The 25358-nt window shown below is 42.0% G+C and overlaps 2 protein-coding genes across 3 annotated transcripts; one reads left to right on the forward strand and one right to left on the reverse strand.

Annotated features, from left to right (window-relative positions):
- Positions 1 to 7786: 7786 nt before the first annotated feature.
- LOC100286281 (virulent strain associated lipoprotein) lies at positions 7787 to 14889 on the reverse strand. Of its 2 annotated transcripts, XM_023301535.2 has the most exons (4): positions 14465 to 14889; positions 13674 to 13889; positions 8501 to 8720; positions 7787 to 8315 (listed from the first exon to the last, which is right to left on the reverse strand). In XM_023301535.2, the coding sequence occupies exons 1-4, from the start codon at positions 14602 to 14604 to the stop codon at positions 8049 to 8051; spliced, it is 843 nt and encodes a 280-aa protein (XP_023157303.1). In that variant the 5' UTR covers positions 14605 to 14889; the 3' UTR covers positions 7787 to 8048. The 2 variants fall into 2 exon arrangements, with proteins under 2 accessions (XP_023157303.1, NP_001159208.1); NM_001165736.1 differs by having other exon boundaries at positions 7916 to 8315; positions 13674 to 14800.
- Positions 14890 to 14989: 100 nt separating this feature from the next.
- LOC100278623 (uncharacterized) lies at positions 14990 to 24257 on the forward strand. Its single transcript, NM_001357827.1, has 9 exons — positions 14990 to 15263; positions 17770 to 17875; positions 18828 to 19099; positions 19983 to 20088; positions 20219 to 20572; positions 20844 to 20920; positions 20995 to 21119; positions 22271 to 22630; positions 23945 to 24257. Exons 1-9 carry the CDS (start codon positions 15157 to 15159, stop codon positions 23965 to 23967), a joined length of 1530 nt encoding a protein of 509 aa, NP_001344756.1. The 5' UTR covers positions 14990 to 15156; the 3' UTR covers positions 23968 to 24257.
- Positions 24258 to 25358: the final 1101 nt, after the last annotated feature.

The following is a 25358-nucleotide window of genomic DNA, read 5'->3' on the forward strand; positions in this document are numbered from 1 at the left end:
AAATTCCATACAATAACAGAAAATTCATACTTGAGTTCACAACATAAAACTTGAGTCCATACAAATATAAAGTCCACAAATAGTCCATACAAACATAAAGTCCACAAATAGTTCATTACAACACAGTGCGGCACAAAGCTAACTTAATCACACATTGGGGTCGTTGGAGTTGTGTCCACTACCTCCAGAAGCCAATAACTGGTCGACGAAGTCGTGTAACGGGTTTGGATCCTAAAAAAATGACATTAATAACGGCATTGGTTACATGTATAACGACTATTCAAACAAATTGTTTCTCAAACTAACCTCTCCTGCATAAGCTCCTCCTGGTGCTGGTATGACCGGTGGTGGCGTGTTGTGGCCCATGACCCCGGATCCCTACAAAATCAAGTTTAGTAAAGATTTGAAATTAGGTTGATACAAACGACAAGTCTTAACTAAATTGAATAACCTGAGGTGGAGGTGAAGGTAGCGGAGCATGTAATCCCCACTGAGGCATCGGCGACTGAAATTGAGGGAAAACAAATGGTTGCTGTTGTGCCTGCTGTGGAAACCAAGACTGTTGCAAATATAATATATTAGTTATAGAACCAATATCGAGCGTGTTGAGAATAAATAAGACACTCACGTTCATTGCTTGTTGCGCCTGTGCGTTGTAAGCAGCCATGTACTCTGATTGCTGTTGGAGAAATGCCATTTGTTGTTGTCGCATCTCTTCACGAAACTTTTCTTGCTGCTCCCTCATAGCTTCCTCCATGCTAGATACAGAGCGGCGACTACGGCTGCTACTACCACAGCCCGCCTGCGACGAAGAGCCGCCACGAGAATGCAACTTCGTTGAATCGATAACACCGGTAAACATAGAATATCTTGAAGAACAAGAAAATTAGCTATTCGGTCGTAGTTCCAATATTATTGAAAACAATTCACAAGTTCATACCGTCCATGCGCCTTGCCTCCAAGTGAATGCACAACCTCAGCGTCGATGGTAGGCGCTCCTCGCCAATCGTAGTCTTCTCCATACTTTTTAACCATCTCCTGCCCGTATGTCTCCTGCAATACAATATGAAGGTTCAGCACACATGTAATTTATAGCTATATGGGAAGAAAACATTAATCATAACAACAACTAACCATACGCTCAACGACCGCTTGATTACACAGCTCATCGGAGATTTCACTGTTTTTCGCTCGATGCCCTCTCCTATAAACATCGATTGGGCTCAGGACAACTCCAGTTTGAGCCTCCTGCAAATATATGAGTTCAATCCTGTTTTATTTCTGAGTAAAACAGAATACTACATACTCACCATTCGCTTAGCCAACCGAATGTGTCCATCAGCCCCATAGGTATGGTTGACTACGACCTCATCATCGTCCTCGTCCTCCTGATGGCGCTGCCTATGTCGATTTCTGTTTGACTTCTCAATCCACTCGGGCGAAGCCCATATCTCACACAAAGCCTTGTAAGCCTGCGGCCGGTGTTCCATCCATGGAAGAGTTACCTGCATATAAAGCGTTAGCTCAAAATTACATTCACATCTGAATGAGCTGTTAAATTAGATTTTTACCTCCATGTACTGGTCTACAGTCAAGTAGACATCTGAATATTGTCGAAAGTTGTTGATAGAATGACCTCGGCGCTTCATGTACGCGTTCACAACCTGTAGACGAGCATTGGAAAATGCATCCCTGCACACCTTTTTTGCATTTTTCTCTAATACTCGGTCTGCATGCTCTTGAGCCTCAGGTTCCACACGATAGCGTCTCTGTCCAACATCGAAAATAAAATTAGTTCAAAAACAACTAATAAATGTTAGGTTGAAACAACTAATAAATGTTAGTTCGAAAAAATTACCCAAAAGTCGTGCTTGACGGCGCCTTGAGCTGTTCCATATGTAGCATGTGGAGCTAGTGCGAAGTGCGACCAGCTAGTGCAAGGAACCACCACACCTTTCGGGTCGGTGACAATTCCTGGGTTATGTAGACGACAGAGGTTACCTAAGACTTGATTAACCTGTCTATGGTGACCTCGACCGTCAAATGACGTGTCTTCCCATTGGCTGCATGACAAAAAACAAGAAAGTCATGTCATATATATAGTGTAAAATAAACAAATAAGTAAGAACAAAGTGGCCAAACGTGAGTACCTATCACCAACCGGGATGATCAGTACTCGAGCTTCAGATTGTGCAGGCGCTGACGGAGGTAGGACAAAGTGGCCCTTCCGAGTGCCCCTTCGTCGAACGACAGGAGCCTCGGTGGTATCGTCATCCGCCTCAGCATCTATGCCCTCATGGGCCTGCTCGTCCTCCTCATCATCCTCCTCATGGGCCTGCTCGTCCTCGTCCTCCTCCTCATGGTGTTGCACCTCCTCCTCGTCGTCCTCCTCTTCCTATGCACATGAAATAGAGACACGTAAAAATTTACATAAACATTTACATAAGATCAATTACATAAGTGACTGACAAATAAGATCAATTACATAAACATTTACATCGGTACTCCGTTGTAGAGCGATAGGTGTATCACGTAGTTCTGGCCGAGCGTGTCTCAGCAACGCCTCCTGTCTGCTCTGGCTAGAAGAACTCCCTTGGAAAAGGGAACGTGCACCAGGGAGTATCCTGCTAGCCGCATTAAGAAACCCCCTAGCAGTGCGCTTTGGTTTATTCCTACCACTCATCCTGTTCAATAGAAAAACATTAAATGTATTAGCTCCATAAAATTAAGTGAACTAATAAAAAATCAAATAATACATCACATAATATGAAATTTTGCATTACACATCAAAATTCATCAGAATCACGATCAAGGAGTCTTCTTCGATCCAAAGCTCGCAATGTGGCTTTTTTGTTCCTTGGATTTCGTTTTCGTTTCGGTGCAACACACTCATCAGTAGTGACATCGTTACGGTCTCCGACTAGTGAGTTCAGTGCAACACCCTCATCGATAGTAAAAGTAGTTGGCAATTCTTCTTCTTGATAAACATCATCGGCATGTTCGTCTTCGAATTGATAACCAGCAGTGCAAGGAGTATGTAAACGTTCCCTAGGGTTCACCTTATGAACTACCCACCATGCTTCAAACTTCGGATTTGGGTACGACATATAGTAGACCTGCTCGCACTGGTGTGCAAGGATAAAATTATCATGGCCTCGAAGTCGTTCCTTGTGCTTTACTTCAGTTATACCATATTGACTTTGTCTAATCCCATTAGTGCTGTCAAACCAATCACATAGAAAGAATACTAATTTCAAAGGTTTGTTCCCTGCAAAATTAAACTCTAGGATGTTTTGAATGATGCCATAATAATTAGTTTCTCTGCCGAGTGCATCGAGTGCCCTAGTCAGAACTCCAGTGTTACGTGTGGCTGCACGAGGACGAGACTTTTCAAATTGGTCTGAACGAAAACGAAAGCCATTCACATCGTATCGACCAAATGTTCTGCAAGTGACCGTCCCATAAGATAGCTGTCTCAAGTCCTCGTGTATGTTAGGAGTCTTTGTGCACTGCAAATAATATACAGTTAAAATGACTACCTCGCGTAAAAGGCTAAATGACATGAAAGTAAGGAATATAGAGAGTTTACATGCTCGCGAAACCAGTCAACAAAATTAGGTCTTCCTTGCCTCCCATGTCGTCGCATAGTATCTAGTTGTTTGCTTGTAGGCTGATGGGAATAAGTCCAATTTTCCTCGTCGAACTTACTGTACGACAAATAAGTAATTAAATATGGCTCCTTTGGTAAAGAAATTAAGGGGTAAAATAAAGACTTACATGAAATATGGCTCCATCTCTTCCATATTAGAGTACATGTATAGCAATGCGGACATTCTTTCATCCATGCTAAGGTGGTAGAACGTGCCCTTACTAGTACTTGTGCCTCTCCATTGGAAAATGTTGAGATCACTGACAGGAGGTTCCTCATCGACATTGTATCGCATGGTAGCAGCATAGACATTATGTTCCTCTGCGAAATACACACTCGTGAAGTATGAAACCTCCATTATGCCAGGAATGATTAAGCAAAGAAATATAAATTCATATTTCATACAAAGAGAAGGTGGAAGGTTGTATGGAATAACAAAGACGGGTCAACATGAGTATGATGATGCCATTTGACCAAAAGGTGTGAAGCCATCGGTCGCGAGGCCGATTCGAACATTCCTCGGATCAGCTGCAAACTCGGGATCAAACGTGTCGAGAGCCTTCCATGCATCCCCATCTGAAGGGTGCACGATTAGGTCATCGTTATCACGGACACCTTCTTTGTGCCATCGCATGTGCATAGCAGTTTTTTTAGATAGAAACATCCGTTTCACTCGAGGAGTTAGTGGCAAGTAGCGGAGCTGCTTATGTGCAACATCTGTCATCACCTTCTCACCCTCATCATTAACAACTTCCACAAATCTAGATTGTCCACATTTCAGACATTTTTTCTCTTCCGCATGCTCCTTCATGAAAAGCATACAATTATTTTTGCACACATCAATCTTCTCATAATCCATACCGAGACCTTTGATAATTGTCTTTGATTGGTACATGTCTTTAGGCAACTTATTGGGCTTTGGGAGCACATCTCCTAATAACTTTAAAATCTCATTGTAACAATTGTTCGAGAAAAAGTACTTGGACTTAATGGACATGAGCCGAGTCACAAAAGCGAGTATACTCACATCTGTGTGTTCATGCAACGGCTCTTCAGAGTCTTTTAGTAGTTTAAAAAATCTGGAAACCTCTGGTGTGGCAGGATCCTCGGAGCTTAGGTTGAATTCTGGACGTAGCGAATCTAGCATCTCATGCATCGCATCATCGCCAGCCCAATCATTGTTCTCCTCCTCTTCTACATTCCTGTTGGGTACTACCTCACCATGATGTTCCCACACCTCATATCCGGGCATAAATCCAAACTGACAAAGATCTAGGCTAACTCTTTCCTTATTAAGAAATATACTGTTTTCGTGACGCCTACAAGGGCATCTGACAGTGCCGGTTAAGGACAAGGCGAATACGTGGTCCACAAAATCTTTGGTCTTGGCTATCCATTCATCAGAATGACGTCCATTTCTACTCCAACCATTGTACATCCATGCACGATCTTCAGCCATGCCTGAGACTGTTAAACGGAACCATATCGTGAAAAAATTATTCAACTTCGTCAAGGGTATCGGTCCTACATGTATGTACGACATGGATAGGTTCTAAACCCACATGAACCTAGCAGGACCCAAAAAAATTTGGCAGCATAACTTCGCTGCCACTAAATAATATTACTTCTATACAAAACAAACAATGATATAATACTAATCAAATCAAACTAAGTACCACATACAATAATTATGCAACTATTATACGTACCAATATAATATACTATTAAAGCTAATAATATAATAGTAATCAAACAATAATACGAAAATAAAAAATAAAATACTTGCATGCTAATAATATACTATTAAAGCTAATAATATAATAGTAATCAAATTAAACAATATAATATACTATAACATACTTGCATTCTAATAATATAATTGCATACTAATAATATAATAGTAATCAAACAATATAATATACTATTAAAGCTAACAATATAATAGTAATCAAATTAAACAATAATATGAATCACAAACAGTAATCAAACAAACACAATTACAAATATATAATAATTTCGGCGGCATCTAAATAACAGCCGTCGAAAATAAGAAATAAAATACTTAAAAAAATTACCTCTCCGGCTCGGGGCTTTGAACGGCGGTGGTCGACGGTGGCAGCTCGAACGACGGTGGTCGACGGTGATGGCTCGGGACGGTGGCGGCTCGGGGCGCTGCGGCAGCGTCCTCGGCCGGGCTCGGCTCGGGGCACGGCGGCGGCGTCCTCGGCCGGGCTTCCCGGCGGGGGGTGGCCGGCGACCGGCGGCAGGGGCGGGGGGTGGCCGGCCGGGGGGCGCAGGGGCTGCAGGTAGCGACGGCGCGGGCGGGCAGGGAGCGGCGGCGCGGGAGGGCAGGGAGCGGCGACGCGGAAGACAGAAAGAAAGAGAAGAAGAAGGGTGACCGACCGTTTTAAACTTTTAGTTTTCGGTGGCTAAGCCGCCGAAAATAAGACATAATTTTCGGCGGCCGTGTCAGAAGCCGCCGAAAATAATTAGTAATTTTCGGCAGCTAACCTCTGGCCGCCGAAAATTACTGTGGCCGCCGAAAATGTTGCGTACTGCTGTTGTGGTCCTTATCTAGTTCTATATTATTTATGTAATATGGAAATTTATATCGGTATGCTATGATAGTCCACGGCTGTTTTTAGTGGGTAGCCTAAAATAGAGAGACACGAAACTATAGAGAATACTGTTTGCTACTGTTTGTAAAGAGAAGCTTAAAATAAATGATAAGACAAAGGATTATATAGGAGATCTATAGCCTAACACTGTCCGTACTCGCACCCTATCCGATTTAGCGTTACCGTATCCTAGAAATGTGCTGCAGCCACGTAGTCCATGCTAGATGCTATTTTGGCGTAGGCAGGTTGAAACTGCACAGGTAGCGTTTGTACGCCGCCGCAAATGCTATCTGTTGCTTGGGCATAGAGATGCCAATGGGTACCCGAAACCCGAAACCCGATGGGTTTTTACCCCATTAGGGTACAGGTTTGGGTCAATTTTCATACCCATGGGTTTGTTAATGGGCATAAATCTATACCCAGCGGGTTTATGGGTACGGGTTTGTTCCTATAGTACCCAAACCCGTGAACCCGTGGGTTTTTTAAACCCGACCAAACCTAGTGCATATTGTCATTTTATTTTATAAACGAACAACAAACTTGTTATTCCTTATTTACTTCATAATTTTTATCAATTGGTGAATGTATCAGTAGTCGGTGAGAGTGTTGCTTGCTTGCTATTATAGTTTTTACTAGCGTTATATATGTGGTGGATGGATAACTTAGTGCAAGGTCACTTAATTATACAACTTATTATTTGTATTTCATTTTCTCTACTAATAATTTTTATATCAAATCATGAACTCGTTGTTCATTACATAAATTTTGGATCATGATATCATTAATCATTACGATACTTATTGATTATGAGAACAACAAGTATATTGGAGATGAAACCCGCGGGTAACCCATGGGTACCCGCAAACCCGATGGGTACGGGTTTGGGCAAAATCTCAAACCCGTCATGGGTATGGGTTTTTTAATGGGCATAGATATTTTTCACGGGTACGGGTTTGGGACGGCAAAACCCAGCGGGTTTGTACCCGTTGCCATCTCTAACTTGGGCATCAGCTCGTGTACATGAATACATAATTGTAGTATAGAATAAAGAATTTTACTGATAAAGACAAAATATTTTTTTAAGTAGAAATTTAGAGTTGTATGAGTACAGATAGCCTAATTTTTTAAGACTATGTGGACGCTCATTAGAATTGTGTTGTTTATATGGTCAAATTAATCTATTTTAATTATGATCATCTTTTACCTAGTTGAGAAAAAGAAATAAAAAAATTATGGGTTCACTACCTCATCCTTTGTTTTGACGAGATACAAACAGTTTCTTTTGCTGATTGTACGGAGCTGGAGAAGCTCTGGCCTCTAGAGCTGGAAATCCACTAACGAGGCTTTAGCATAGCGATATGTAAATTTTACAATGCAATCACAAATCGAGTCCATTTTTGAAATTATTTCGTACAACTAGTCTGTTTCTTTTTAACGAACAAATATGTATGCGATTACAGCCAACGAGAAAACGCGATGGTTTAAGATCAAAATTTCTAACATACAAGATAATCCAGTATCGAGTAAAAACGTGTTGGCATTCGACTATCCATCCCTATGGACCAACCGGATTCTTCTTTGGCAGTCTTCTCGCAACGTCAACTCAACAGTGAACAGCAAAGGAGCAGAGAAAACCACATCACCGAGAGACGGCAACTTACAAAGCAGATCAGGAGGATTTAAGACGTCCCAATTTGTCTGCCAAAGTTAGACAATGGTGGTTTCAGGAAATACAGGGTTACAGGAAACTAAAACACTAATTTCGTTCGGTGACTCGAACGCTACTTCATCCCAAAAGCAAATGACAGCTTCGGCCGCGACTTGTTCTTGCCCAGCAGTTTCATCTGGTTTTGCCTCTGCTGCTCTTCCTCCATTTTTTTCCGCTTCATGGCCTCCTCTCTTTCCTTCTGAAGCCTCTCCAGCTCCTGATACCGCTCTAGCTCTTTCTGCTGCTGTTCCATCGCCTCTTTCCTCAACGCCTCTTCAGCCTTCTTTCGTTCTTCTTCAAGCTTTTTCTCTAGCTCATTCCGCTCCTTTTTTTCTCGTTCCTGCAAGCAGAAAAAATCTTAGGGAACAAACTATCTTGGTTGGTTCTTTGCATCATGTTCCAAGAACCCTATCCAGTAGCATGAACATTCCTGGTTCCATTTATTGGTCAAAGCAAAGTGCCGAAATGACTTCATTTTCCCCACATTTGCCGATGACAAACAACAGAGAGAAAACAGACGCTTACCACTTTCAGCTTGGCTTCATTTAAGGCTGACTCCTTTTCTTTCTCCATCTGGATTGCTACCTCCTCATGTATCCTTTTTCGTCCTTCCTCAATCCGACGTTGTATTTCACGCTTAATTTCATCACAATTCAGACTCTCCTCAACCTTCTTCCTAATAGCTTGCTCAACTCTTTTAGCTGTGTCCTCCTCTATTAGTCTAAGTTCAACTTCCTTCCGGCGCCTGCAGTTGATATAGCAAGTTAACGAAATGTACTACCAAAGGCAAGGCGTGACCAAAGCCGATTTTTTTTATTCAAACCCTTCAAGGCCATAAAAGCAGCAAAAAGCAAAGCACATGATCTAAGATCTAAATACTATCTATGATCCACTATGCCTTTCATCAGCATAGTGACTACAAGCTAATGCATTTCAGGCATACCTCTAGTGTGTTCCAGATCCAAAAACGAATTATCAAAACTGATCAAGAGTAGATAAAGGATCACCAGTTGCATCATCAAATATAACAAGCGGAACTACAGCAGTATCTTTCTTCGGAAATGCCTGTAGAGAAGAATGTCAAGTAATTTGTGGCAGGTTTAGAGCTATTGATGAAGCATTTCAGTATCCCAACTAAGCCATGTTCTTGTAAGCTACTTACTGCATGCCCAACCAAAATCAATGTTCAAGCTTCAATGCAATTATAGAATAAACTACCTACTGCTAATTAGTGGAAACTGCAGAAGCAGGAACCATTTGTGGACAATTTATCCTGACAAGTTCCTTTTTCCTCAAGTACGCAGGAGAACTGCGATAAGAAACAAACTAAAATCACTTTATTACAAATTTAGAGCACAATAAATTGAATTTCAATGACACCATGTTATATAATTGAAATTAGCCCTGTTGGTTTCCTTACCTTCTAAAAATAACATTACAGCGCAGAGGTCAAACTAACTCAGATATCCTCCATCTATCATTCTACTGCCTAGTTAATATGATACCATCCTTACAGTCCACAAACACCAAGTGAACCGACAAAAAAGAGCGCTAACTAAATAACAATGTTACATTAGGTGCTAGGCAGTGACCTTCAGCCTAAAGCTTAGGCGAGGCAAGCCTAGGTGTTTCACAAATAGACAAACATATACAAATATTACCTCAAAGGAAAAGAAAAAACAGGAGATTACAGGCCTAGGGTTGGATAGAAAGGCCCATCAAAAGCAGCCTAGTCCATCAAAAACAGCCTAGCCCACCTTATACCTTCCCAGCTTATCCATCCGCTCTCTGCCCTGTCGCACCTTCCTCTGCTCTCAGGCGCCTACTTCCTCCCTACCACCTTGACCACCGCCAGCCTCCTCTCTGCTGCCTCCAGCACCACCTGCCTATTCCAGCCATGCCTGCCACCTCCACCACTGACTGCCTCCTTCCGGCCGCATCTGCTACCACCGCCATCACCCCCGTCCCTGCCTCCCCCGCTACCAAACTCAGTGCCCCTGCCTCCGCCACCGGCACTGGCGCCCACTGCTCCCGCCACGTCCCCATCACCACCCTCTTTTCACCTATTCCTGCCTCCTTCCTGCTGCTCAACATCCCTGCCTGCCGGGATCGGCACATAGGTACACCGGGTCGCTACCAAGGGCTCACCTACACCCCAAGGCGGGTCGCTACCAAGGGCTCACCTACACCCCAAGGCGCCTACACCTAAACCTAATCGTGCGTAAGTGGCCGCAGAATACCACCTTTTGGAACACTGCTAAATAATGATCTAATACTAAACAACTTTTAATCCTGAAAATCAACTGCGGACAACATCTATGCCAATATAGTTAGCCTACATAGCAAAAACAAAAAAAAATAACAAACATTTGCAACCATAATATATAATTCCAACCAACATATATGACATAGTCCTGGCTGTATGCTCAGTAAGTGGAGCATGCGGATGTGTGCCCAGCCCAGACCACCTAGATTCAAGTTCTCGTCAAGGCAAATTTATGTGCCTATTTTCTTCTGAATAATAAAATGGTACCTAGGTCCTCCTAGGTTGAGCTAGTTTTTTTAATAATCCTTGAAATAACTTCTCTCTGTGCTCAAATAAATAGTCAAATACAAATCATGAATATTTTTTCTATAACTTTGTGCTTAGGGGCAAACCCAGTGCCAAAGGCTCCCACATATTGGCAGAGGGATAAACGGAGAAGCTGCTTCAAACCAGCGACCTGGTGAGGCTTGCCCTTCTAATGACACTACTGTAACTTTGTGTTTACATGGGAAAACTCTTCTGATAGCACATCTCAAGTAGCATTCATGATTTTTTAACAAAAATAATTTTTACTGGTTTCTGGGGTGACGCGCACAATAGTTAATACAAACTGATGTAAACTTTATGAAATGGTACTGGTAATATTTCACACATACCCCTCTTTTATTTCTTTCATCACATTCTACTGAGGCAAGTTCACAGTTAAATGGTGGTTTGAAAACTAATTTCCAGCAAGAATATAAATGCTTTGAATCACAACTTCTACAACAAATATTACATCACAGATATTAGTTAATTAAAGAAACTATAATTCAAGTCCAAAACAAACTACAAGAGTACCTTCAAAAACCGGTCAACGTAGGCTGTAAAAAGGGCATAGCATTTCTTAGAAGATACCACATGGAAAATAAAAAAAAACCTTCTTGCTCAGAAACAATTTAAATTTGTAGACATAAAGTTACAAAGAAATTTGTTATATCCCATACATTTTTTTTACATGAAAGACATGTTGAACCTTATATCCTTTTCAAGCTCGACATATCTAAAGCGTTCAACTCAGTTTCTTGGGCGTCTTTACTTGAGGTCCTGCAGCACATGGGGTTTGGACGAAAGTGGTATAACCTGCTCTGCCTTCTTCTCTCCACCTCCTCCACAAAACTTCTGGTTAATGGTGTGCCTGGAGAATTCATTCTGCATCATCGGGGGCTGAGGCAAGGGGGTCCTTTATCCCCAGTGTTGTTCTTGCTAGTCATGGAGGCATTGAATGCCTTAATCACTAAAGCTGTCCAAGCATATTTCCTACAGCCGCTGGCTGTTCAGCAGGCTAAGCACCGGATTTCTTTATATGTGGATGATGCCATCTTGTTCCTCAGGCCAAATCGAGATGATCTGCTTCTCATATCTCAGCTGTTGAAGGCTTTTGGTTATGCGTCAGGCCTCCAGACCAATCTCGCTAAAAGCTCAGTGTGCCCCATTAATTGCACAATTGAAGACTTGAAGGTCATTTCTGAGCTCTTGGATTGTGAAATCAGGAATTTACCTTGCACCTACCTGGGGATACCTCTTACTATTCGGAAACCAACCAAGAGTGCCTGCTGCCTTTGATTGATAAAATAGCAGCTTGCCTCCCAAAATGGAAGGCTTCTCTCATGAGCCGAGCCGGTTAGCTTGTGATGGTCCGTGCTGTTTTTTCTGCCATCCCTATCCATGATATGCTAGCTCTGGATCTCCCCAAATGGGTGATCAAAGCTATTGATAAGCTGTGACGGGGCTTCTTGTGGGGAGGTCATCAAAATGCTAATGGAGGCAATTGCCCTGTGTCTTGGGAGAAGGTTCAAATGCCGTTGCAGTGTGATGGCCTAGGGGTTCTCAACCTTGAAAAAATGGGATGGGCCTTACACATCCGATGGCTTTGGCTACAAAAAAAAAACAGATTCTTCACGGCCTTGGGAAGGGCTGCCCATTCAGGTTCCCTATAAGGCCTGAGCTCTCTTTCATGTGGCGGTGCAAACAAAGGTCGGAAATGGTGTTGATACCAAATTCTGGACTGACCGGTGGCTGCACGGTAGCTCTGTGGGAGAACTGGACCCTAATCTTTTTCAGTTAATTCCTAAGAGAGCAAGAAGACAACGCGCTGTTTCTCAAGCCCTATCTAACAGGCGTTGGGTCACTGACATCCAGGGAGCCCTCACAGTCCAGGTGATTGTCGAATACCTGAAGCTTTGGATGTTGGTGGAAGGTTTTACCTTGCAACCAGCCCTTCCTGATCATCACTTTTGGAAGTTCACAAGTTCAGGACAGTATTCTAGTAAATCTGCTTATAACACCTTTTTTCTTGGGAACTGTTACGATTGAACCTTGCAAAAATACTTGGAAAACTTGGGCACCTCTCCGGTGCAAATTCTTCATATGGCTGGCAATCAAGAACAGAGTTTGGACGACGGATCGCTTGCTGAAACATGGGTTGCCACATCCTAGTGTCTGCCTCCTTTGTGACCAGGAAGATGAGTCAGCTCAACACATTATAGTGTCTTGCGTCTTCTCCCGGGAGACTTGGACCAAAATCCTCTGTTTTGTTGGACTGCAGGCCGCTGCTCCACAAATTGAGAAATTTTGCTCGCTGGTGGGGATGTGCAGTCAACAAAGTGCCAAAGTAGAAGAGAAAAGGATTTCTCTAATCATTCTTGTTGCTTGGACAATTTGGAGACATAGGAATGTGTGCGTTTTGAGGGTCTTAGTCCTAGTATTTCCTTGGTGTGTCAGGAAGTAGCAGAGGAGAGTGAGCTCTAGTGTATGGCCACAAACACGGCCCTCCATGAGCTGCTCAGCAGGAAGCCAAGGCTGGAAGCCTGAGCAGCCCTGTGTGGTCGTTCTTTTAGGTTTAGTGCGTGGCGCGTATGTTACCTTTTGGTGATGTGTTGCGGGGAGGGGGGGGGCTTCTTTCCACCCCTCGGGTGTTGTATCTTTTTCTTCTTAAATGAAATGACACGCAACTCTCCTGTGTAATTCGAGAAAAAAAAGATATGTTGCAGTGTGTTAACCATAGATGATTTTTTTGGGGTAGCTGTACGTAAAGCTGCAATTTCAAGGAATACAGACGCAACTACTGAATTTAAACTTGCACCTTAAGCCACAATCGTCTCATATAACCTAAGTGATTCACACACAGCTGTCAGATATTCAAGTCGTATTTATATCTGTAATACTTGCAAAATCCAAAATAATATTGCACATATGTACTCTGGAAAACAGATGGACAACAGATTGTCAAATAGAGCTGACCTTGTGACACATTCCAGTGCAAATAGCAACTAAATCAGCACAATTTCATTGTTAGCATCACAGAAGAGTTATGCAAAGGGTGCAACAGTAAACATTTGACTCTGTAGGAAAAAATAATGTAGACTGCATAGTAAAGCAGATACTTCCCACCTTTTCTTTTCTTCTTGTAGCCTTTGCGTATCAATAGCATTCTTATTCTCTTCCAACCCAAGGTGGGAACTTTGAGATGCAGTAACTGGAGAGCTAATGACACTCGGACTGCTCTTTCTTCTGTAACGCTTCCGTGATGGAGGTGGACTATTGCGCCTCCTAGGAGATGGAGAACAGCTCTCACGCCTTCTCGGGGATGGGAAAGGGCTCCTCCTTCTGCAAGACAAAGATGAGCACTGTAAGGATAAAATTAGGATCATCACAACAATAGACAAGGAATTACCATTATCTCTTGAAGCCCTAAAACATGGGCAAAAGCAGTTACCTTAGACACTGTTACAGGGGTAGAGCATTCCACAGCAATACAGCACAGAGTAAAATCTTTGTAGATTCCATGCGTTTTACGAAAACAACTCTTGTTAGTCTGTATAGGCAGGTAATGCAAAACATGGCATAACTATATCTAAGCTTCATCTGCTGATATATTCCATGCTGCATCGAAGCATTTTTATTTTAATTCTGTAATGCAAAAGCATCCAAATCATTTTCCCCTTGGAAATCAGAAATCATGGTGTTATGAAATTTGACGTTCATAATCATATTTAATTCAAGTATGATATGGCACAATATACTACCACACTATCCACCTCTAACAGTCACAAACCAAGCTATAGTACAAAATTCGAATGAAGGCGATCAGCATCGCCTCAAATTTTTTACAGTACAAACCCCAAAAAAATAAAACGAAGACTCGCCAGATTTCTGTGGCGTGTGTCGGGAGATGTGGTCACCTATACGAGGGGCGATAGGGGGACCTGCTACGGCTAGGGCTTCGGTCCCTACGGCCCCTCCGGCCGCGGTACCGCTCGGGTGATGGCGACCGCCGACGCCGGCGCGGCGGAGACAGCGACCGCGACAGGTCGCGTTGCATCGTGCGCGACGCGATCTAGAGCCTCAGCGGAGCCGGATCTGGACGAAACCAGACGATCGGAGCCTTCGGAGAGGGGCGGAGTCTGGCTTGCTGGCTGGAAAGCGGGAGGACGCAGGCCAGGTCAGGTAGAGTCGCCCGCCGCCGCACGCGGGGGCCGATGAGGTGGGGGATGCTCGCAGCCCGCGGAATCTATCTGTGGGAAGTTGTAATTAACCTCCAAGGCTACGCCCAGGTATACAAGGTGGGCGCTGGGGAGAAGCAAAAGCAATCGGGCCACCAATCCCACAGCGTGATATGACCGCCCGGTCCAGCTCAGCCCAGGCCCATGTGAGTCGTCCGACCCGGATGAGTCCAGATCCAGACCCAACGTGACCGCGAGTCCCTCAAGATCACACAGTACCGGCAGGCGGCAGCAATTGGAGTGTTTACGCCGAGACTTGAAAACGGCATCAGTAGCAAACGGAGGCGACCACGAGCGACGGGGCCAGCCGCGGTCCCCAACGTCAGAGGATCTCGTTCCAGCTGCGGCAGGGCGGCCAACACCGGCACCTCATGGGCGCCGACGACGAAGCCGCCGCCGCCATGGAGGCGCAAGAGAGGGAGGCGGAGATCGAGAAGGCCATGCGCGCCCGCGTCGCAGACTTCAAGAAGCAGGCCGAGTGAGCACACTCTCTCCCCTTCCTCCAACTTCCGAGGCTGGCGTGACCGCCCTGCCCCTCGTCTATGGTTTGCACGCTCTAATGTTCAGGTCTATGGCGTATGGAATTAGGTCGCTTCTCGTGGTCACGTTTGGTCTGCCGTTGCTTGCTGCGGAGAAACGTGCACTGCGGGAGGGTTTTGGGCTAGTGGGGCGGTCTCGGGGGTAGGGTTTCTACTTCTGCTGTCCTGGTAGGAGATGAAGGCGAGCGGCGATGATGAATCCTGAATCATGGTCTTCAGAACGGGTGGTGCACGTCTCAGTTGCAGTTGGCAGCTCCTAGGGTTTTAGAGGTTAGGAGGAAATGGAAATTCGGGATATCAACTGTCAATGCTAGAGGCAACTGTATCTGTAAGAAACACTTAAACGGTGGAGATCTCTTCTTATTGTTTCATGCTCTGATGGCAGCCAGATGGCAGGTCTGTTTTCTGTGGTGCGAAACCATTTTCAGTTTTTGTTGTTATTCTTTCAATTCATTGTCTCCTGTATTTTGTCTTTTCAGGGGGTTTAACTTGTTTACTGCCCCTTATAAGTTGTGCTTATGTATAAGGCCTTGCCTGTTATAATTCCAGATATGCCGTGCTTGAGAACTTATCCTGTTTCCCAGTAGAACGTGAGTTTAGAATTTCCCCCTTTATCTTCAATTCATGTTGTTGGTTTCCACCATTTTATACCCAAGTTCTGCATCTGTGTTTTAGTTCACAGGAGCCAATTATTTCACTGTATACGCGTTGATCATTTTTTCATAAAAATGCTAGTCTACACGGTCAACTAAACAAAAGCTCATCTCAACCTGCATACAACCAAACAACAATGGTTCCATGTAAGGATACTGGCCCAATCGAGCCCGCATGCCATATCGAGCCAGACCTAAGCCTGAACGGGCAACCAATCACACCCTAAGCGTCTCCTAGGTAATTATGCAAGAGTAATATCATGTATCACGCATTCGTGAAATCCGTGAGTTCGTGACCATAGTTTATCTTTCTATCTATAATTAGTCAAACTTTCATATACTAGCGAAGTCTTAAATTGCTTTAGGCAGAACAATGCGTAGTTACTATCTCCTAAGCACTGCCTTCTAAAACAGAGGCCATTGTTGTTAGCAAAGTCTTAAATTGCTTTAGGCAGAACAATGCCTAGGTACTAGCACCTAGGCACTGCCTTATAAAACAGAGGCCATTGTTGTTTTGCATCGTATGATAATTGCTTGGTCTACAACCTTGGTACTTGCCTCTTGATGAGTGCTTGGGCTGTTTTTTTTTTTTTTTTTTGAAGAGAAAAGTTGTGTGGGAAACAAAATTTTATTAAAAAGAAACAAGTCACAAAACAAGGTTACAGGCGGAGAGGAAGAGGAGAATCAGCTATCTAGAGTTTAGCCAAGATGATATTTGAGAATTAAGCGCAGGACTAAATCTAAACATCTAAAGCTTCAACGTGTCGTTGAAACAAGTTCTCCAGGAAGGGAAGGAAGGAACAATGTTCCTGAAGATGAAGTCATTTCTTTGCTTCCAGATTGTCCAGATCACCACCCCCACAATTTCCATGAAGAAGCACCGATCGAAAGCATTTTTCGTATCTTCAAACATTGTAAAGAAGTCAAGCTCAAGATTCCATTGCATATCCACATAATGCCAACATTCAGTGTTGAAAGGACATTGAAATAGAAGATGAAAAGTTGTCTCTTCGCAGATAGAGTCACAAAGGACACAACGCTGATCATTAGCCGCATTCAGGAAGCCTTTTCTCTTGAGCAGGTTCTTCGAGTTGATTCTATCTCTGAAAACAAGCCAAACAAAAACTTTGATCTGTTTGCAAACTTTGGACTACCAAATCCACATGAACGGAGGTGGGGGATTGATGGATCTGTTAGCCATGCTGTATCCTATTTGAAACTGTGTTGCTCCTATGTGAATCTGTGCAAGAATAAGTGGAGGCCGATATCATATTCCTCTTTCTTTGCAACTAGCGCATTGCCATTGTTTTATTGTGGCAGGATTAATTGATATTTTTATACCATCTTTGAACAAATTGTAAGTATTTTTATATAAAAGTGTCATGTATGGAAACATGTCTTTCATGAAAGGTGTCTTTTCACAGTATATACAGTTTTTTGAAAAATTTGATTGCTATCCAAAGTAAATTATAAAAAGGTGCTATAAAAACATGAGTTTTTGCGAAAAGGCTGAATGTGTGCCTTTTCAAATTTTCATAACGAGATGTGCAGTTTAAAAACTTCCACTATCTTAACCCAAAGGTGTATACTTGGCAAGCCTGTTATGTGGATCAGATCTCATGGTTAATTTTTTTGGGTTGATCCGATGGTTATAGTTTATTAGTTTTAGAGGTGACATGGCTCAATGTTGATTTTGTAAAGTGAATTTCAATGTAGAGAAAGATATGGCTTTGAACTTTTTCAGCCTTAGTAAGATGAATGTTATACTTACACAAGATATTTTCTTTTTCAGCTCCTTGACTCTTGAAGGCGTTAGGAGAGCACTGGAAAAGGACCTGGATTTGAAGATATATTCACTTGATGCACATAAAAAGTTTATAAAGCAATGTGTAGACAAAGTACGTTCAGTAGTTTATGGAGCCATCATTTTAAAAGTGTTGCGATGGTTCTAGTACGCCTACAACTTTTCATACTCTTTGCTTATGTTTCCTCTTTTTTAAAAGGGGGAGAAAGTAGAATTGTGCACTGTGCATACTGGTTAGTTCTACAGATTTCATTCTGTTGATAACAAGATGAAAATATTCATTATTTTAGGGAAAAAACAAGAAAATATGCTGACAGAATTTGTTGGGGTTTGTACACAAATAATCAATTACTTCAGTTTTTAGTATAGCTTCTGCTTGGAGCTGGAGAATTTAGAGGTGGATAATATATTTACTACCCTCTATTTTGACAATGTTTGTCCTAAGTCCTAACTAATCATGAGCATGCATGAAGTTTTTGGTTATTTATCCTACTGCAGTACTACTAACAAAAAAATGCAAAATATATTAAACCCATCTATTTTCCTTTTAATAAATATGCAACAGACTATTACCTATGAATGTGCATAGGATGGTGCTCACTGCTCAGACATTATGTTCTGCACAGTAAATTCAAAAGTAAGGGGAAGGTGATGGATAGTGGTTATATTTATTAAACATCTAATCTAATGCTATTTTATCATCTTAAATGTCAGATTCTTGTTTTACATTTAAATCGGTACTCAGGAGCTTTGAAAATTCATGATGTTGTTTTATTTAAACTAGGACCAAGGTTCTCTTGATATATCTATATTTGAAACAGCGGCGATTTTGTTTGTATAGATAATTTGTTCCCTTGGGTTTCTAATCTGAAAATTCATTACATCTTAATATCTAATATCATGTGCAACTTTTATTCCCAGCTGGAACATTTAACCTTGTATTTTGTTAGATCCAGTCAATCTTTTTTTCTTGCTTCTTTTTTTCAGAATTGCTTTCTGTGTTAGCTAATTTTGGCTCATCCTTTCTTGGCCAAGTATTATACCAGGTTTTTGCTGAATCTGCTGATGAAAATGCAAATGATGATGCATTAGAGGATTCTGATGCTAAAGATGATCATTTATCAAAAGAAGGGACAGATGTTGCTAAACCAATGCCTGTTTCAAATAAAATGTCCTCCAATGCTGATGTCGTAACATCCAGCAAGACAGGAAAGGATCCTGAAGAAGAAAAGAATCAAACTTCCAGCAGTGATATTAGTGAAGACATGATAAAAGAAGCCATTGAAAAAAGGGCATCTTATTTTAGAAAGAACTCTGAGTATGTTTCCTCAACTTCTCGTTGCATGTATATTGTATAATTATCGCAAGTTCACGTCCATGGTTGCTATGTGTTGGTTTATTGAACTTCTCAAACTTTGCACACTAACATATACTCCTTCCGTCCCAAAATAAAATTTGTTTTACCTTTTTAGTTGATTTATACAATAATTAATGTATTTGCCTCTGTTCTTAAGGCGTCGCCTAGGCGTCCGGGCGGTGGTCAAACGCCTAGGCGCCTTGCCCGCCTACCTCACCTAGGCGCCGCCTAGGCGTCTAGGCGGTGCTCCAACGCCTTGGACCGCCTTACCGCTTTAAAAACCATGGTATTTGCTTTATATATGTGTCTAGATTTATCATCATCCATTTGAACATGGACATAAAAATCAAAGGCTAAAATGACTAACATTTTGGGACGGAGGGAGTATATGAGTCATGAACAAGAAAATGACATTAACAGATACACCATCTGAAGTACTTTCATTATGCTGCACTTCTTCTAGTACTATGGAGAAATTAACGTCCAATTTAGCGTCTTGGAGGCGATGAGAAGTAGAGAACTGCCAAAATTTCATGATCAGAGTATTTTTCTAGTTGCATATCCTGCTTAATATAGGGTGTTATTAGGACAAATTTTGTGTTATCTAGGAATATTGTTTCCCTAGAACATATTTACTTGTTTTGTGTTATGTTTTACTCATTTTGGTTTGGACACTGCATTCTGGACTACAAAAATACTTCTGTTGAAACAAACAAGAGCATGTTAATGTTATCATGTTCGGGGGCATATCCATTGCCCCTTTTTGATACCCAATGCCCTTTCTTACCTGCTTTTTTGTGCATTTAACTATTTAGCATGTACTCACAAAATGAAATAAATGCAGTACTCTTACTTTACAAGGAGTTCGGCGTACTTTGGAAGAAGATCTCAAGCTTCAGAAGAAAGCTTTAGATGCCTATAAGAATTTTATTACTACAGGATTAGACAAGGTCAGTTTACTGCATGCATGGGTAACATGTACTATTTCTTTAAATTTAAAGTATATGTTTTACCGCTTTTTTGCATGATTAATTTGTTGTTATGAACGGGTTTTGTTGCTTTTCTTTATCTTTGTAGCAGATTTTGCAAGAACCTGCAAATGGGACAAAGAAAAAAAGTAAAAATGGATCTTCCAAGGATACTGACAAAACAAGTAAAGGCTCTAAAAGAGTCCATGAAGAATCAGATAGCTCTGAATTAAATGATAGAAAGAGTGATATGGATAATAGCGACGTGGATTCAAGGCCAAGAAAGAAAAGGGCAGAAAAGGCTAAAGTCACCAAAAAACAGAAAATAGTTACAAATGAGAGGAAACTGTCAACTCCAAAGGCTAAAAAGGTTGCAAAACAAGATTTGGGTAGCAGTACTGAAGAACAGGGTGGCAATTCAGCAGAAGAGGATAATTCTCATTCATCCGCTGAGGAAGATAATAAGGTTTTTAGTTTGAACTCTCGGGACACTTAGGTGCCGTTTGGTTCACATATTTGTAACGTAATAGGTAACTGATAACGTTAAATCATGTTTGTTTTAGTTCAACCGTAATCGATACCACACTAAAATTTGATACCAGCCTATTCAAATTTGTTACCGCCAGTAATCGAGCGTAAACCATTACCATTACCATTTGCGTTACATTTTTTGAACCAAACAGCACCTTAATTCCTTGTTATGCCTTACTCATATATCCTGATGACTTGATGTGCAGAGAAAACGGCAACAGACTCCAGCTTATGGGAAACAAGCAGAGCATCTGAAATCGATAATCAAGTCTTGTGGAATGACGTACTACCTCAACTTGATTTACCATATGCATTGCAGAATGATAAGTTAACTAATATATGTTTCCTTTAATTCAGTATTCCACCTACTGTGTATCGGAGAGTCAAGCAAGCTGCTGAGAACAAGCGTGAGGCCTGTTTGATAAAGGAGTTACAGGATATACTTGAAAAGGAAGGATTGTCAAAAAATCCTTCTGAAAAAGGTGTGTTTTCTTGTTGACTCTGGTAAAGATTTTTTTTCGAAGGACACCCAAAACGGGCAGGGAGCTCCTGCAATTCACTTAAGAAGAAAGAATTGGCCCACTTTATAAGGTAAATTGGGCTTAAAACCCATACAACTTCATGGTTAATTAAGAAAAATTGGCAAAAACTTAAAAGGATACATCGGGTGCAACCATATCTATTGGTGCAACTAAGACACAAGGATAAAGGAGGGAGGATGTTTTTAAAAATATCCAAGTGCGGTGGGAGGCTTGTTTTGAAAAAGACTATTTTTAAAAAGATCATCCCACATCTATCCTTGTATCTTGTTTGTACGATTGCACCAATAGGTACGAGTGCACCTGATATGTTCCCAAAACCTAAACACAACTACTCACGGGACTCACCCGAAACGAAACGACAAAGCCCACCATGTGGCATCATTGCCAAGTGTTAGAGTGGACACACTAACCAGTTTAACCCAAAAGCTTAAGCTATTCAGAAAAGGTAGGCAATCTACTTATACACTTAAACATCCCCACTCACATGCAACCAGGCGCATACGTGAAAATAAAGGGATGGAGGCACAAATGAGTCCTCTACTAGGATTCGAACTCAAGACCTCTTGCTTTGATACCATGTTAGAATGGACACACTAACCGGTTTAACCCAAAAACTTAAGCTGTTGGGAGAAGGTACACAATTCACTTATACACTTCAATACCAATCTTCATCGCAATAGTAACTAAGTAGTTCCGACTTCACACGGTCGGCCTCAGCCAATGCTACCAAGTCACCACCTCCAACAATGAGCAGCTCGGACCTTAGCCTCTGCGAGCAGCCGAGCACAAACCATGAACGTCGGGCTACCGGTCAAAAGCAAAAAGTGGCCCCATGGATGCAAGGGTCTCATCACTACCCCGGTACCAAAAACACTCCAGTAAAGGTTATTTAGGGACCTCTCTCTCTCTCTCTCTCTCTCTCTCTCTCTCTCTCTCTTTCTGCTTAATTGATTCTGATTTACCGATAGCAGGAACCTTTATCATGGTCTCAAACTTTTGATACTACATAAGGTGATTCTGTAAGGTACTAAAACTAACCGTGTTGGACTAAAATCTCTTTCTCTAACATTCTTTATTAATGTCATGGGCAGAAATTAAAGCAGTGAAGAAGAGAAAAGAAAGAGCAAAGGAACTTGAGGGCATAGACATGAGTAATATTATTACTAGTTCGCGTCGGAGAAGTACATCAAGTTTCATACCCCTGCCACCACCGCCGCAAATAGAAGTGGATAGTGATGATGATGAAGACGATGACGATGATGCAGAAGGCAATGATGCAGAAGGCGATGATGATGATGCAGAAGGCGATGATGAAGACGATGCAGAAGGCGATGATGATGATGCGGAAGGCGATGATGCAGAAGACGATGATGAAGTTGATGAGGAGAATGTCAAAGGTCGAGATGAAGGTGATAATGATACTGCCGAAGCTGCCAACGGTTCTGCTGATGGTATGATTCAGTTATCTGTTCCTTTATTTGCTTTCAGCAGCTTTCAATTTCTTTAACGGTGATATAAGTGCTGTTTTAGGTTATGCTTACTTTTTCTTTGAAATTTCTATAATGATATAGTTTAGTTCAGCCCCAGCTACCATTAGTAAGGTGTTTCCCTTGGATTGACCCTGTTGCACACACCAAACTTACTCAAAAAGGTTATTATAAAAAAATGATCAGGGAAAAAGCACGTCATCCCTGACTTAGCTTTTATAGAAGGGAACCTCACCAGCATTGCAAGGGAAGTGGGCACAAGTGCAGCACTAAAGCTTACAGTCCCGGGTGGGTGGCTCTTTTACTGTGTGCTCTGAGCCACATGCTCATCTAAAACAAAACTTATGCTAACGTTTTGGCATTTATTTCAACAGTTCTGCAAGAACCTTAGAACACCATCCTACTGCTCTAATCCTTTTTATTGTGTGAAAGCACCATTATATCTCTGTACAAGTTTGAACCATGAATATGGATTGACATAGTAACAAACACGAAGGTCCTCGGCACCAGCTGGGCCAGTTTTTCATTACATGCTTGTCAGTAGGCAGATTTCTGTGCTCCACACTAGCACTTAGCCTCGTTTGACATGTAACCCTGATATCCTCCTGAAGGAAAAACCAGTATATGGCTAATGCAATATGCACTGGAGCATCCCTCTGTTGCCTTTCTGCCATAGGGATGAAATATTTGAAACTGAGCCTTGTAGTATCGTGTGCTCTGGAAACTCAAGTAGATGGTACTGTGAAAAATCTTGAAAGGCTGTTTCCTTGAGGCACTTTACGGAAAAAATCTGGCAGCTTTTGAAGGAGTCAAATTTTGGGATGGACGAATTTGAAAGAGCCACATATTAGCTTTTTATCACATAAATTTAGAACACAATAGATTCTGTGTGAGTTTGATGTATCTATTTTTTCTAGGATTTCATCTGTATGTTCTGACAGTGGCCAGGATGTTAAGAATTTCCAGCCTGATGTTCAATTGGTTGTCATGGGTTCATAGTTTATATTCAACATATGCTTTTGTAGCTTGCATGCCACAATGCCTCTAAACAATAGCAGTCCAAGTGGGATTCATTCAATCTTTTCTGGGATCGATTCAATCCTTTTTAATCGACATTATGGATTTTTTTCATATCTATCATCATATGGTTCAGGACTCATACTCATCGATGGCATTCCCTGCTGATCACTTTGGTGGGCCAGTCATCTGGCCCGCAGAAGTATATAATCTTTGTCTGCCCCTTCTTGAATGCCAACTAACTCTTCTGTACACCTGCAGATGCTGAAAAGGAGAACAATTGATTCCGGCCCCAGAATAGGTTCAGCTTCATGTTGGCTTCGGCAAGTTGGCCTCGTTCGTGGATGTCTGGATGTAGCCAGTTGCTCAGGAGTTCTCTTCTGACGTTTATTTATGTGTGCGTGATGGGAACATTTGTTGGCTTCAGCTTTGGGTGAAACATGAGGAACATATTGTCCTTGTAGTGATGTGCAATGTCACATTCGTCCTCTTAGCATCTTGTTCGCGATTGTGTAGATTACAACAACAGTCGCAAAACATATAAGTTAGCAGTAATCAAGTACTGATTGGTTTATTAGTTTCTGATATAGTATAAACCTCGTAGGTGAAAGATTGGAATTACTATGCGCTTCATGCTTTTGCCTTGTTTTTTCTTAGGTAGTGTTTATTTTCCGTGGCATGGTGGCATCTGGGGTTTTTTGCAGTTCTGATTGGCGTTGTGCTAGTGGCGTTGAAGAGTGGTCGTGGAGCCTCTGCTAAATCTGCCATGAAGCTTTTGACTTCAAGTTTTGGATGAGATCTCTGTATAAGGCGGGTGCCAATGCACTATCTCCCTCTTGCCCCCCGCCATAGACTATATCAGTCAGTATCCTTAGCTCATAGCTACATCAGTTTTTTTTATTTTATAATTAACTATTCATACTGATTTATTTCAACATCTAAAATTTACACAACATAATTTTTTATTGAATTAAAAAAAGATGTATTACAAATACTTAAAATAAAATTACATGAAAATTAAAAAATTTGTATGAGATGAAATAATGTGTAAAATTAGCTCTAAGTGAGTATTTATAAATGGACTGACAATAAAATTTATGATTTTTTGTATTTTTTGGACTTCAAACAATCACTAACTGCTAGTATGTGTGGCACTAATGTGGCTGACCTAGATTAGTCAGTGGCCACCAAGTCACTCTCGCATCACCTCTCTCGCTAGCTCGCGTCCACTCTAATGTGTCGCCCCTCTAGTGTCTGCCTCTCGTCTGTCTACCGCCCGAACATGCTCTCTAATGTGGGCTAGTGAGGCAGTAAGCTAGCTCTCGCCGAGCGACGCAACCATCGCTCGGGGTGTGCTCGGCGCTCCCCACCCCCTTTTGTCCCACTACAAGCTGCATTGGCACCAGCCTAACTTATGCCGATTCAGTTTGGCACCCTGTCGGTTGGTAATCTTTTTGCTCGAATATACAGGAGAGTTGTGTATCATTGTATTAAGAAGAAAGGGTAAAGAAGCCCCCACTCTCAAAAAAATGTAGCAAACCCTCACACACGCCACACCCACTCTAACCCGAGAGTCCTAGGGGTTATAGTGCCTGGAGGTGATGCCTTTAGCTCGGGCAAAAGCCCACAAGAAGGACTCCTCTTTCGCAGCCCTCAACAAAACACCAACATCCAG

Source organism: Zea mays, chromosome 2 (genome assembly GCF_902167145.1).
Source record: "Zea mays cultivar B73 chromosome 2, Zm-B73-REFERENCE-NAM-5.0, whole genome shotgun sequence".
NCBI lineage: Eukaryota > Viridiplantae > Streptophyta > Magnoliopsida > Poales > Poaceae > Zea > Zea mays.

What these genes read in the sequence shown, in the direction of transcription:
- LOC100286281 (XM_023301535.2), bottom strand. Translation starts at nt 14,604, where the DNA reads ATGCAACGCGACCTGTCGCGGTCGCTGTCTCCGCCGCGCCGGCGTCGG. An exon ending in CCCTATCGCCCCTCGTATAG is followed by an intron (nt 13,890 to 14,464) that starts GTGACCACATCT and finishes TTTGTCTTGCAG; the next exon opens with AAGGAGGAGCCCTTTCCCAT. An exon ending in CTACAAGAAGAAAAGAAAAG is followed by an intron (nt 8,721 to 13,673) that starts GTGGGAAGTATC and finishes TATCAACTGCAG; the next exon opens with GCGCCGGAAGGAAGTTGAAC.
- LOC100278623 (NM_001357827.1), top strand. Translation starts at nt 15,157, where the DNA reads ATGGGCGCCGACGACGAAGCCGCCGCCGCCATGGAGGCGCAAGAGAGG. An exon ending in TATTTTAGAAAGAACTCTGA is followed by an intron (nt 19,100 to 19,982) that starts GTATGTTTCCTC and finishes AAATAAATGCAG; the next exon opens with TACTCTTACTTTACAAGGAG. An exon ending in CCGCTGAGGAAGATAATAAG is followed by an intron (nt 20,573 to 20,843) that starts GTTTTTAGTTTG and finishes CTTGATGTGCAG; the next exon opens with AGAAAACGGCAACAGACTCC.